The sequence below is a fragment of the Carassius carassius genome, chromosome 46 (assembly GCF_963082965.1).
Source record: "Carassius carassius chromosome 46, fCarCar2.1, whole genome shotgun sequence".
NCBI classification, from domain to species: Eukaryota; Metazoa; Chordata; class Actinopteri; order Cypriniformes; family Cyprinidae; genus Carassius; species Carassius carassius.
Window position 1 is genome coordinate 21,041,948 of NC_081800.1, and position 14,247 is coordinate 21,056,194.

A 14,247-nucleotide genomic window follows, 5' to 3' on the forward strand; every position below is an offset into this window, starting at 1 on the left:
TCTGTATATTTTACCTTTGAGGAAATTTGTGGCTTATTCACTCCACAAATATAAAAAAATAACTCTCTCTTTGCACTATTCCATCTTTTTTTTTTTTTTTTTTTTGTGACAACCACCTTGTCAAAATATGTGCAGTCTTCAGGGGATTTCTGGGATGTGCATCTTGAAAAGCATTCCCATGGCAACGTGTTAAGGGGATGTGCATGGAGAATGCAGGCACGTCTCCAGTACAGAATGAGATAGTGAAGCAGACTGAGAAAAGCAGAGCTAAAGTCTTTGAAACCCATATGTTTGCTAACACAAATGATGGAGCTTTATCAAACATACTTAACTCTTACTGAGTACAGAATCTGTGTCATGATAAAATAGAAATGTGTTGACATGCTTACTCGGCACATGATCTGATTCTGATGAGAATTACAGTAAATACTTCAGTTGCTCTTTCTCTAACGCTTCCTCCATGACTGTAGGCGGAGCTCTAAAGAGATCATATGCGTGACCCCGGCCGGCGTGATTGCGGGAAGCACTCCAGTTATGGTGGACATAGACTCTGCTGAGCTGAGGAACCCCGAGGTGAAGTTTAACTACACGGAGGACCCCACTATCATGAAGATAGACCCGGACTGGAGCATTGCTAGGTAGGCCACACAACAGTTGCATGGACCACCATTTGAGTTTAAATTAAAATTGCAACATTATGATTTCAGAATAGAGTGAAAGCTTGACTGCGATTTTTGTTGTTGTTGTTTTTTTTAACCATTGCCTAGAGGTTTGTTTATGTGCCTTAATATATTAAGCAGTAGTCTCTTTCCTGATCTTGTCTCTTTTATTCCTTCATTGTCCTGTAGCTTCATAAAGCAAAACAAAAAACAGGTAATAATAATAATAATAATTATTATTATTATTATTGTTGTTGTTGTTATTACATTTTCCTTTTTTATGAAGATGGAGGACAACTTTTCAGTAACTTCAAGCTATTTTTAAGTAGCACACATCAAATTTCTTTTAACTATATTGTAACTATACAAATATTTTTTTTTAAATAATTTGTACACTGGATCAAGACATGTCGATCTTCAACAGAAGGTATTTTAACATTTAAAAATAGCTACACTTCACCTTGTTGTTTTTTTCGGAGTGGTTAGCATGTTCTCCATCACATGCTCATGTGGTAGTCATTGATTCACAACTGGCCCACTTTTTGTCAAAGTTCCCTTGTCATAATTTTCTGTCATCTTTCTACTTTCTATTATTTATTAAAAAAAATGGCAAAATAAAAAATGTGGCAATTCCTTGGAAGTTGGTACAACAAAGAAGTAATAAAAATCAATATGAAGCCATTTGTATTACACTTTCACTTGACACATGAGCAGAACTCATTAAGAGGTTGAAAAATTAGATTATTGTAGGCATCGCTCTCTTCTTGCCATCAGACGTCTGCACTTATGAGAAGAGCTGCTGTCAAGTGATGATTTTGCAGCTTTCCAGGGAGCATGTCTGGTCTGTCAGTGTCGGGTCTGAAATGAAAACAAAGAGTCCATAGAAACACCATCAGGTGTCCGATGGGGCAGGCAGGATGGAGCACTTATCACCTGCATCTTCATTGCTCCTGCGGGTTATAGAGCAAGCTCTTTAAATGCCTGTAGATAAAAAGAAGCTCTTAACACACTCTCTCTCGCTCCTTCTCTTTTTCTGTCACTCACTTTCTTATTTACCTTTGTGTGGTGTCAGCAGTACGCTCTCAGAGAGCAAAAAAGTGAGAAATGTAAAGCAATAGAGCAAAGCTTTTGACTTTATGCATTTAGTGGGTATCTGTGTATTTTTTTTTTTTACAATATTTGAATGGTTGCTGATGTTTCTGCCTGCTTTTATGTTCCTAGTCTCAGACTTGTAGCCAGACCTCTGACTAAACTGAAAAAGGTCTGGTTCACATTACAGCTTAATATCAGCCAAAAATAATAATAATAATAATAATCCTGTTTTAGAAAGAAAGTGTCTGTTTAAACATCAGCTCTCAGTGATACATTTAATTTGGCACAAAATGGTATAATATATGTATTGTGTTGTAAGACCTGTGTGTATAGTATGTAGTACTGTCAAAAAAATTTTTTATATATATTTTATTTTAATTATTGTATAATTCTGTAATATTGTTTCTCATCTTTATTTTGGCTCAATTTTCATATATTTACAGAACTGTGAAATATATAAAATATTACTTGAGTTTGACTGAAGAAATTCGGTTATGTCACGACACGTGTATTCTCACAACCGTGTGTCTGTGTGTTTTGTTGCTGACCCAGGCCACTACAGTCAAGTGTGCACTCTCTCTGTTGAGTCCTACTTTGAAAGGGGCGATTATCCCCCAGGAGTGTGTACAATGGTACCTCTCCTCTCTTCCATCTGCCTCTGAAAAACAAACGCACACACCCAGGGATCAAAGCAGTACCGGAAATAACTCTACATGTGCAGAAGTCGCCCCTATCTTGAATAGACCTAACTGGAATCCAAAAGTTGTGGCCCTAGAGTCTGTTAGTTTGCGCAGAGTGAATCTATTGATTTGAGCTGAAAATGCCCTTCAGGACCACGGCACAGCAGGTGTCACAGAGGAAAACAAGCAGAGACATCAGCGGCATCACGGTGTGAGACTCAAAATCACAGACCTCCTGTGTCAACAAGCTTGTGAACACAAGACGTTGGTATAAGGAAATATGGAACCCAACGCAAATTAGTATCTTAAAAATGATTTTGTGTTCGATCAGCCAAAAAAAAAAACAGAAGCCCAAGGTACATATAACATCATCAAACAAAGACGGATGCCAAGAGACCAAAACAAAACAAACAGGAAACCAGTCAGGCCCAAAACTAGCTATGCTAGTAGTACATTACAGACTCAAACATATACAGATAGACTCCTAATATACTATATATTAATATACTAGTATAATATCACATAATATAACCTTTGCTGAGTTATTTCAGTTAGCTGAAATTAAACTGACAACATATTTTCAGCTAGCACATCTGGATTAATGTCATTTGGAGGTAACACTATTGCACTCTTGAGTACTGTGGTTGATTGCTGCCACAGTAGTACAATAACAGGGCTGCATGCTTGTAGTATGTCAAGTGTACAGTTGCATACTTTTGAGCACTGTGACTGGAATGAGATATATTCTCAGATAGGAGTGGGCAGAGGATCTATTTGTAGGCAGGGTGTCCTTTTTCTTGTTCCCTGAAGCTTGTACCTGAGTTAACAGGGATTTTTCACTGAGACAGGCAGTGATATAGAAAGAGAAGGGACTGAAAGAGCTCCACACATATAGTGAGCTGTGGACAAGCAGGTCTCCAAACAGCTGGTAAGACAAACCGAGCTGTAGGGTTAACAGATTTCCTATGGAAACGAATGAAGTTAAAGGGCTAATCACGTACTCTAAATAGCCGGTAGCACCACAATTGATGGTTAAAAAAATTGCATTATCAATTTGCTGCTTGCTATTACTAAAAAGAGGCATGTACATTTGAGGGAGGAACATTCTCAGCCTAGATGTAGATTTTTTTCTTACCCAAATATAATCTCTCATTTAACAAATTTAAAGTGCATATAATGGATAAGTGGATAAGACACATGCCTTTGGTGTGAGAGACCCGGGTTCGAATCCACTGTGAGACACCAATGTGTCCCTGAGCAAGACACTTAACTCCTAGTTGCTCCAGAGGCGTGCGACCTCTGACATATATAGCTATTGTAAAAAAAAAAGCATGAGCTAAATGAATAAATGTAAAATGTAATAATTACCCTTGAAGCTAACACAAGCTGACTGAAAGCTATAAAACTCTTTTTGATTTGATATCAAATATCAAATGCTATCTTAATATCACCAAATCTCAGCCTCTGTTTCGACTTATAAAACGGGTGCCGCATATGTAGAGGTAGAATGTCTTTAAACGCCTGGCTCTTCGCAAAAATCCTTTTTGTGTCTCATCACCAAAAGTGATTATAGGATATATTACCTCTGCTCTGTTTTGCCTCCCTTTGGGAGGAAAAGCTTGATAGACTGATATTTCTTCCGATTTCAAGGCCAAGTGTTGAGCTAGACTGTACAGTATGATTGGGTTGTTGTGTGAGATCTGTACCCATCATGTTGCGATGATGACTTCCTGTTTCTCTTCCCAGTGGTGGGACTCTGCTGACGATCAGCGGCACCAACCTGGCCACCATCAAAGAACCCAAGATCCGCGCCAAGTACGGCTCTGCAGAGTCCTTCCATGTAAGTATTCTGTTTCCTTGTCCTTGACCTTTCCTGACATCTACCTTCCACTTCATTAGGCTCTTCCGTACTTGTTTCTAAAGTTAATTTCACAAAAGCTTTCACATGTTCCCCTGCCACTGTGTTAGTAACAGCGAAACACAATCCTAACCAGCATTTTTATCTTGAGAAAGGTCAGAGAAGTATCTCTGTGTCGCTTTTTGTTATTTTCTTTTTATAAATTTATTTTCCTCACAGTCTCAGTTTAAATGGCCTCTGTGTTTATCATAATCACATTAAAATGTTATAATGTAACATTTGAATTATCTGACGTCCCTTCTGCTGTCACAACTCATAGTTTATTTCCCATTTAATTGAAATTAAGGTCAATCAATTAAATATTCTAATACACAAAACATGTAATGCAAATAATGTTATGCATTTAAATGATCACATTTATTTATTTCCCCTGAGAATGACCAAATATAGATATCATTTAAATACATTACAGTACTTTGCAGATGAATAAAACATTCAAAAGAAATTGGTGCGAGAAATGAACAAGATCAGCAACAAATATTATTATTAATAATAAAAATAATAATATTTATTATTTGAGTAGTCAGTCAAATATTTGAATTAAATTAATTGCACAATATATGTAATGCAAATAGTACAATGCTTTTAAATTTATTTAATTTATGTATTTGGTACATAAATGTATATTTATTTTAATAATTTTCTTTTTCTTTTTTTGTTTATTTATCAATGAACTGTATATTGTTTTCATATAATTATGATTATTTATGATTATACATATATATAAAAAAACCATATACTTCATTTTTATAATGAACACATTTAATTGCCACTCAACATAATAAATGTTGTTTTAAAAAAAAAAAAAAATCAGTTCTGTCTCCCTGTTTTCCTACTTCTATTCAGAACTGCACAGTTTTCAACAACTCCGTTATGGTCTGCCTGGCCCCATCGGTGGCTGATTCGGATAGAGGCTTTGCTGAGACTGGCAGTGGACCGGATGAGATCGGCTTCTACATGGATAACGTCCACGCCCTTGTGGTCGTCAACGAGAGCTTTAGCTACTACCCAGACCCCGTCTTTGAACCCCTCAGTCCCACAGGCATTCTGGAGCTCAAACCAACATCTCCCCTTATCCTGAAGGTGCACATCTCTTGCTTCAAGTGGTTGATGGATCTGTGGTTATTGATGTGATTTTAATGTGGCCAGTTTGAGTTTGCATCATTTGCTGATCATGTTGCCACTTGTTCTGCCCATATTTTCCTTTCCTGAATAAAAGCTGCAGAAGGACACTGCAAAATAGCTACAGTAATAACGAAGTACAAATTTGTCTTCTCCATACCTATCGCTGCTTCTTCATCCCTTCGTTTCTAAACTTCAAAATGCTGATCACAGACACAAGGTGGTTTCTCCTGTAATGAAAGCTTCTCTTTTCTTTAAACCAGCTGAGGTGAGAGTCGAAACATGTCGGGTGATATTTCTTTGTTAAATGGGAATTTATTAACGAAACCTTTTTACTTAATGCCCGATCCCCCGCCTGGCCCTTGTGGGGGTGGGATGGCGGGGGGTGAGGGGAGAAAACAACCTGATGCATTAGCAAAGCGAAGGAAAATACGAAAATGCAATTTGGGGAAATAATCATGGATATTCTGGAGATGCATCACATTCTCCACGCAATTAATTTCTCATCTAATTTGATCTGGGGTTGGCAGCACGGATGAGATGAGAGAGAGAGGGAGCGGAATTTGCATTAAAGAGCGTCATTCCATGGCCTCGCTGAACCCTGTGTGTGTGTGGGGGGGGGTGCTTTACTGTTATTCATCAATATTTCTCTTTCCTGTTCTTTCTGTCCATGTGGCCGCAGAGTATTCCCACCTTTATTTTCCTTCCTCTTTATCTCCATTGAGGAGATCAGTTGGAGGATATGTTTATATCTGTTCAAGCCTTTTGAGTTTTCTTTGCTTTTTTAAATCAATATCTACAGTAAATGACCTTTACGTGTCCAAGGTTGTGTGATGCTAAATTGAATTCAGACTAACAGACCATTACTATTATCTGGAAAACCATTTCCAGCACCTTAAAGGAATATTTTAGATATCTATAGACATTCTATAAACATATTTGCCCTGCCAACATGTTCACTGTTGCCAACACAAAACAAATGATTATTTAAATGTATGATTTCATAGTTTAATAGTTTTTATTGTAAATTTTGTATTTTCATATGTAGCATATATTTATTTTTTAAATGTTTAAATGTAATTTTGTATATTGTGTAGTGTGTATACACATACAAATAGAATATTATAATATATAATAATTTTTATATTTCTATGTTTTATTTTAGAGTATGAATTGTTTATAGTAACAATGTAAATAGAAAATGATAATCTTCAATTAATATTTTTGTTTATAATAATTATAAATCATAATTATATTCAAATTAAATATTATGCTTTCACATAAACACATGAATTACTTAAATTTTAATTTCATAAATGTTTGATAATAATAATAATAAATGCAAATCTAAAATTATAATTTTCAATTAATTTTTATAATATATACTGTTCTGCAATTATATTTACTGTATATTAAATATTATACTTTTTCACATAAATTACTTGTTGCCAAAGTTTTTTTATCTTAAATATTGCTAATGGTAATACTAATTTTTAATGCAAATTATAGTTATTAGCATAGTTGATGCTTTAACGTGTTACATTAAAAAGCCCTGATAAGTATCATGAGGAAAATACTTTGTTAAAACCATTTATGTTAGTTCCTTTTCATATCTGAAGTCCATTTTTTTGTCTTTACAGGGTCGTAATTTGATTCCTGCCGCTCCTGGAAACTCCAGACTTAACTACACAGTGTTTATCGGAGAGGCACTGTGTGTTCTGACGCTCTCTGAGACCCAGTTGCTATGCGAGTGGCCCAACCTCACTGGTCAGCACAAAGTGACGGTATGTACTTAGAGATACTCAAGTTCACACTGACCAAATGTCAAAAGATTGGAAATGACAACTCGCTTTCAGGAATGAACTTAACACCAACCGAATGCCCCGCTGAAGGAAAACTCTTTATCTTGCCACAGCATGTCATTCGTTGGGATGGCTCTGAATGTGAAATGCTCAGAGAAGAAAAATATTTACGCCTGTTTGTTGCATTTGTGTTACTTTTGCGGCAAATGTCACATTGAAGTCGTAGAAATTGTGTGAAATGTATGTTTGTACAAATGCTCTTTGAAAAATGCTGGTTCAGAAATAGACGTGTCTCTTTGCGTCGCCGGCCTGGTGAAGCACTTAGAGGCGATGTGAGGTGAGCCGGGGAGATGCAGACACAACTGTGCTCTTCTCCTGTGTACAGTGGCCTACTTATGGGCTGCCCTTTGTGCATTGGATCACGTCTGGCAGCTCCCAGTGTGTGTGATTTCTGTATCTTTTGGCCTGTATGTGAGAGTTGGAGAATGTGTGTGTGTGTGTGTGTATGTGTGATTTGAGTGTGTTTGTCACACAGCTGTGCAATGACCACCATGACCCCTGTTAGACAGAGTCTCTCTAGGAAATTTTGCATGGCTGGGATCTTTGACCCCATGCTTTCTCAGGGGTCCCTGTAGTTTTTTTAGAAAGCACACAATGCCTGCGGTGCAGCACATACAGTCACCTAGTATCTGCACTAGAGTGAATGAATGATACATCGAATTATGTGAGTTGTCGAAGAGAGGTGTGATTTTGTTTTCGAGTTAATTATATGACTAGTCTTTACTGGAATTAACGTTCGGGTCACAGGCTAATTGCTTTATAAAATGTATTAATAATTAATTATATTAAATGTATATGTTAAACTGATATATATGCAGTTTATTTTATTTAAGTGCTTGTCCTTGATTTTCATCTACTAGATGATAAAATGAAAAAATATCTCATAGATTTATTAATCAAAATTATGCCCTCTAAGCAGTTCAATTTAGATAACTTGCAAATTGTAGTCATTGTGATTCCAATTTACATGACAAAAATTTTAGTAAGTGACACAATACGTCCCATAATACTTTACACATTTCAGGTAGCAATAGATTGTTATAAACAACGAATTAAAACATTCATTATTAACAACACAAATTATCCCTAAGTTATCCCTAAGTTTTATTGTACAGACATCCTCAGATTTTCTTTAGAAAAAAATAAATCTTAATCTAATTGGTTTTAAACGTTTAACTATTCTGGTGTACAAACACGTTTATGGTTCAAACAAACACTTGGACACTGTGTGGATTGATTTTTGCCAAGACTTGCTTGTCTCACAAATGTGATTGGCTCATAAAGTTTTAATTTGGGTCTTTGTGTGGATGTGCGGTTGCATTCTTGAAGCAAAAAGTTGATTCTCACAAACGAATTACCACAACAAAATGATAAATGCTAATCGCAGCTAATTGCAGATCACAGGCCACTACACAAGATTTGCTTCCTGCACCTTTATGAGACAGGTCTCCCGTGCCTCTGTTACAGATCCGGGCAGGAGGATTTGAATATTCCCCCGGCACACTGCAGATCTACTCCGATAGCCTTCTCACCCTGCCTGCCATCATCGGGATCGGAGGAGGTGGAGGCCTCCTGCTGCTGGTCATCATCGCTGTGCTCATCGCCTACAAGCGCAAGTCCCGGGATGCAGACCGCACCCTCAAACGACTCCAGCTGCAAATGGACAACCTGGAGTCCAGAGTCGCTCTGGAGTGCAAAGAAGGTAAGATTAATTATTAGTAAGTCATATATCATTTAGGGCTTGCACCTATTGGTCAGTGCATTCCCAAACTGCATCTTAGTGCAGCTGCCTCTTTTATACAATAACAAAGTTGTCAGTGTGATTTTTATTTTTTATTTTCAAGTTATTATGGAATTTATGTACAGGTAAGACACAGGCTTACTGCTTTAAGTTTATTTGTAATTGTTAACAAATCATACAGTTAACATTGATTTATTGATGTGAAAAATATATGAATTCTATATATTTTTTTTCTAGTTGTAATGTTTTAATTCTATATATGTATATATATATATATATATATATATATATATATATATATATATATATATATACAATATTCACATGTATTCATAAAGTATATATATATATAAAAATATATATATATTAGGGGTGTACTGCGGTACAGTGTTGTTTTAACCACTGCAAAAACAGAACTTCATTGGAAACTTCCAGTTTTATATATTGTTATTTTTGATAAGAAACAAAATCTCATCATTCTAATTATGACCTTTTTTCAGGAAATTCAAACAATAAACATTCAAACGAAATAAACATGAATGAACATCTCATGCCTCATGTAATCACTCAATCAGCATTTCAACTGCTGAAAGATGGCAATAAAAGCTTGTAAACAAAATGTCACATAGCATTTCGTTAACCTCAGGAAGTCATCAGTGTCCACAGCTCGTTAGTGCACTATAAATGAAGAGCATTTCGCTACATATTAGACAATATACTCATATTTTGCTTTACCTGTTAGTGATGTCTTAATTATTTAATGTTTAAATAAATCCATTATGAAATGAGTAATGAAAGGCACTAAATGTAAATGAATATATTTCAACAACAAATATATATTTATTTTTATAAATTAGAAGTTAATTTAAAAAACTGCATTATGTGCAATTCACATGTTTGCATACATTTATTTTAGTTGAGTGTTGCCTGTAAAAAAATAAAAATAGATAGTAATTCAGTTTAAGTTTGGGCTTTGTTGTTAACTGTAACCTTATAGAAGGTTTACTGTAAGATGGCTCACTGTAGTTCAGAGCATAAGCCGAGGTGGGTTTTTATCCCTAAGAAAATTTGAATTATAACTGAATTTATTTAAAGAAAGAGCAATTTGTTCAGTAAACAATGACATGAAAACTGTGATACATACTGAACTATCATGTTTTGTTACACCCCTAATATATATACATAATTTTATCATATATGCACATAAATGAAATATATATATATATATATAATTTATATGTAAAATATTTTTTATACTAGTTCACCCTAATAAATTGATTCATCAATTTGTAACACATACAAATTTTTACACCCTCTCTGTATATTTATAAATTCTGTTTTATACAAAAAGGCACATTCTGAGATAAACATCCCCATTACAGAAAGTGAATTTGATATAGAAATTAAATGGCTGTTGAAGTGAAACCTGCGGGTGTACTCTCAGGCTCCACATTAACGTCTTTCCGTTTTCTTGTCGCCATGGTGACATCATGGTTGTTAGCATGTCTTGGTAACAGGTTGGTGTTAGTGGGCTGCACTGTTATGGCATTCCGTCTTCTGCCCAGTTTGAAATGCAGTTTCCATATGCATTAAAGGTTTCCAGTGCCTCTACTTGGTCTCGTAGAGATGCACTGGGTCTAATTGACCATTATCTTAGGGCTGTCGGCCCTCTGGTCACAGCCCTGTCAGGAGGATGAAAACGAATAGCTAGCTAGCTAACAAACAGTCTTTTTCACTGCAAAGGGGGAGATGGCTGAATGGCAGAGGGAGAATGATGAAAGAAGTTTACTACTTGCCAAATGAATGAAGGAACTGGTAGAGATTGATTAGCTGTCATGTTCTTTAGCCCTGATTCTCACTGATTGGCCGACTGCCTTCATTAGTGGACAACCTGAACTGTTTGTTATCGCAATGCCATTCAATCTGCACATCAATTTTTTTTTTGGATCATATGCGCTGACATTATTTACAACCTCTGCAAAATATTTTTGACCTTAGCTTGGCTATTTCTTGTTTGGGCTGGGAGTGGATTTGCTTGGTAACGACCCGAAGCTCTCAAACCCGTAGTCTGTCCCAACAGGGTCAGATAATGGGCTGCAAGAGGGTGAATCTTAAAAAACCTGTCAAGAAATGGCAAATAAAAGTTTGGATAAAGAAAAGTTAGTTTTATTACATTTTATAAAATATTTTAATAGTAAAATTGTGTTATAAAATACATGACAGTAACATCTGTTTTTTTTCTGTATATTTTACGAAATTACTACATTAGAGCAATGAAAATGATCAGCGCAGTACAAGTTTTTGTAGGACCATTGAAAAATAATGGGCTACAAAAGGGTCCATCTCAAAAAATCACATCAAGGAATGTCACATTAGACCAAAATCACGAAAGAGAGAAAGAGAGATAGATGGATCGATGGGTCGAAGGATCGATTGATCGATTGATCGATTGATTGATTTTAAGTCCTGAAAGTAGACAAAGAGAACCCAATCAAACAAATGAGACAAAAATATTTTCTTTGTCATTTATATATTGAGAAAAAATATCTATTGTTACATATCTGTGCGGTTTAAAAGCCAAAGTTGCTATAAGTATCTGGTGTGACCCAGTTTTGCAGCAGTAACTGCAGGTAAAGTTTCCTGTAACTGCTGATCATGTATTAGTTTTAGCTCATTCCGCAGTACAGAACTACTTCAACTCTGTGATGATATGGGTTTCCTCCTATGAAATGCTTGCTTCAGCTCCTTCCCCAACATTCTAGTTGAATTAAGGTCCATTCCAAAACATTAACTTTGTTAACTTTATTAACCATCCTTTGGTAAAATGACTTGTGTGCTTTGGGTCGTTGTCTTGCTGCATGGCCCAGTTTCTCTTGAGACTCAGTTCTTGGACAGATCTCCTGACATTTTCCTTTAGAATTTGCTGGTATAATTCAGAATTCATTGTTCCATCGATGATGGTAAGTCATCCTGGCCCAGGTGCAGCAAAACAGGCCCAAACCACGATACTAACACCACCACCATGTTTCGCAGATGGGATGAGGTTCTTATGCTAGAACGCAGTGTGTTCTTTTCTCCAAACAGAACACTTTTCATATAAACCAAAACATCTGTCCACAAAACATTTCTCCAGTAGTCCTCTGATTTGTCAGCATGATCTTTGGCAAGCTGCTGACGGGCAGTGATTTTTTCTTTTTGGAGATCAGTGGCTTTCTTCTTGCAAATCTGCCATGCACAAAATGAACATTAACATTAGCCAATGTGAGAAAGGCCTTAAGTTGCTTAGAAGTTACCGTGGATTCCTTTGCAACCTCACAGACTATTAAAAGTCTTGCTTTTGGAGTGATCTTTGTTGGTCGACCGCTTATGGGGAGGGTAACAGTGGCCTTGAATCTTCTCCATTTCTACACAATCTGTCTGACTGTGGATTTGTGGAGTCCAAACTCTTTAGAGATAGTTTTGTAACCTTTTTCCAGCCTGATGAGCAACAACAACTCTTTTTCAGAGGTCCTCAGAGATCTCCTTTGTTCGTGCCATGATTCAATTTCATAGATCCCTGTTCACTAAATAATATGGGGCAGGCAATGACACGTGACAGTCATTCCACTGTTTAAAAACACCTCTGAACAGATGGACTCTTATTTCACCCTCAAATTAACAGCTGATCATAGAGATTCACACACTTTTTGTACCCCACAGAAATGTATGTCTCATTTGTTTGATTGGGTTCTCTTTGTCCACTTTCAGGACTTGTGCGAAAATCTGATGATGAATTGGGTCATATTTATGCAGAAACATAGAAAATTGTAAAGGGTTCACAAATTTTCAAGCAGCACTGTATATATATATATATATATATATGTGCGTGTGTGTGTGTGTGTGTGTGTGTGTATGCATATCCTATTCTTGCCATTTATCATGAGATTTACCCAAATGTATAAATGCGATCCCACCTCTCTAAACCGCTTAGCCCTCTAGTTTGGCTATATAGCATACAGTCGAGATGGCGCTACATGTGCACGGTCATGGGGTGTGGACCGGCGAGCCATGCAGGGGCATGGGATTCACCATGTGCAGACGCTTGCTGAACCATGATGCAGCCCATCAGAGAGCACAGTAGTACAAACAAACAAAAGGCTAATGGCTAATTAGCGAGCTATCCAGCTCTGGTTTAGATACAGGGAATGCTCAGTGGGGATATCAGCTTCGCTTGTCTGCTTTACATTTGCCGAGAAATGTAAGCGCAAGCTTGTGTGAACATCATGGTAATTGGAATTGTTTCACTTTGAGTGCTTTCACAACTAAAGGAACAATTTTAGAAAGAAATGCATAATCAGCAGTGTACAAACTTTTCAAGCTAAAGGAAATATTTTGCTGGCTGACCTTGGCAGTGCTGCTGCTGCTGCTTCCTGAGAGGCGTAATGTTTTGACCACTACAACAGGAAGCCTTTAAAAATTCGCATTTAAGTTGTCTGTAATGCCCCCTCGTGCTTTACGATATACCGGCCTCTCCAAGTAATAAGGTGAAATTGAATTACAAGGCCATCCCTCATGTTGGAAATCTTTGTTAGGCCTTTCAAGTGCACTTTGACCAGAAAGAACCATTGAATTAAAAGCTCTTTAGGCCTTTCACTTTCGCCGGGAGACTGGAAATCCTGTTGGGCAGTTCATCTTGAATAATATTTGTGTAGTATTTTTAAGATGAAAAACTTAGAGTAGGAGCTTCTTGTTTCAGTATTCATATCCCAGCGGACAACGAGGAGGAACAACAGCTGGAGGAAATTATGCATGAAAAGCTCCGCTCCTTTATTAATTACCCACTCATGCAATTAATTGACTTTCTTTTCCCGTGAACTTTGTGTCTCTTACGTCTCTTCCCTCCCGCTCTTTTCGAATGGCAAAACCAAATTAGTCATAAACCAGATAAACAAACAGATTGACAGACTTAGCATTGCTTCTGTTTACCCAGCAAGTTCATGAGTTCCCAATCAACCGCTTTATTTAAAGTTATTTTTTATTCATACTTAGGGAAGGCTTAAAGCAAATCAAACTTCTATTATGAGAAATTTTATTAGGCACACAAGTGTATACTATGCTGTAAATGCACCCTGATCTAATTTTTTTAAATCTTTATCTACACTGCAAAACTACACCGGAAATATTTGAGTTTGTA

General features: G+C 36.6%; 1 protein-coding gene across 3 annotated transcripts in view; it reads left to right on the top strand.

The window, feature by feature from the left end:
• LOC132129724 (plexin-A1-like) overlaps window positions 1–14,247 on the top strand; it is a 221,246-nt gene that overhangs the window by 185,976 nt on the left and 21,023 nt on the right. For all 3 annotated transcript variants that reach the window (XM_059541422.1, XM_059541423.1, XM_059541424.1), the window contains 5 exons: window positions 471–638; window positions 4,178–4,271; window positions 5,196–5,432; window positions 7,112–7,255; window positions 8,801–9,035. In XM_059541422.1, the coding sequence (XP_059397405.1) occupies window positions 471–638; window positions 4,178–4,271; window positions 5,196–5,432; window positions 7,112–7,255; window positions 8,801–9,035 (878 nt within the window). The remainder of the gene's footprint in view (window positions 1–470; window positions 639–4,177; window positions 4,272–5,195; window positions 5,433–7,111; window positions 7,256–8,800; window positions 9,036–14,247) is intronic.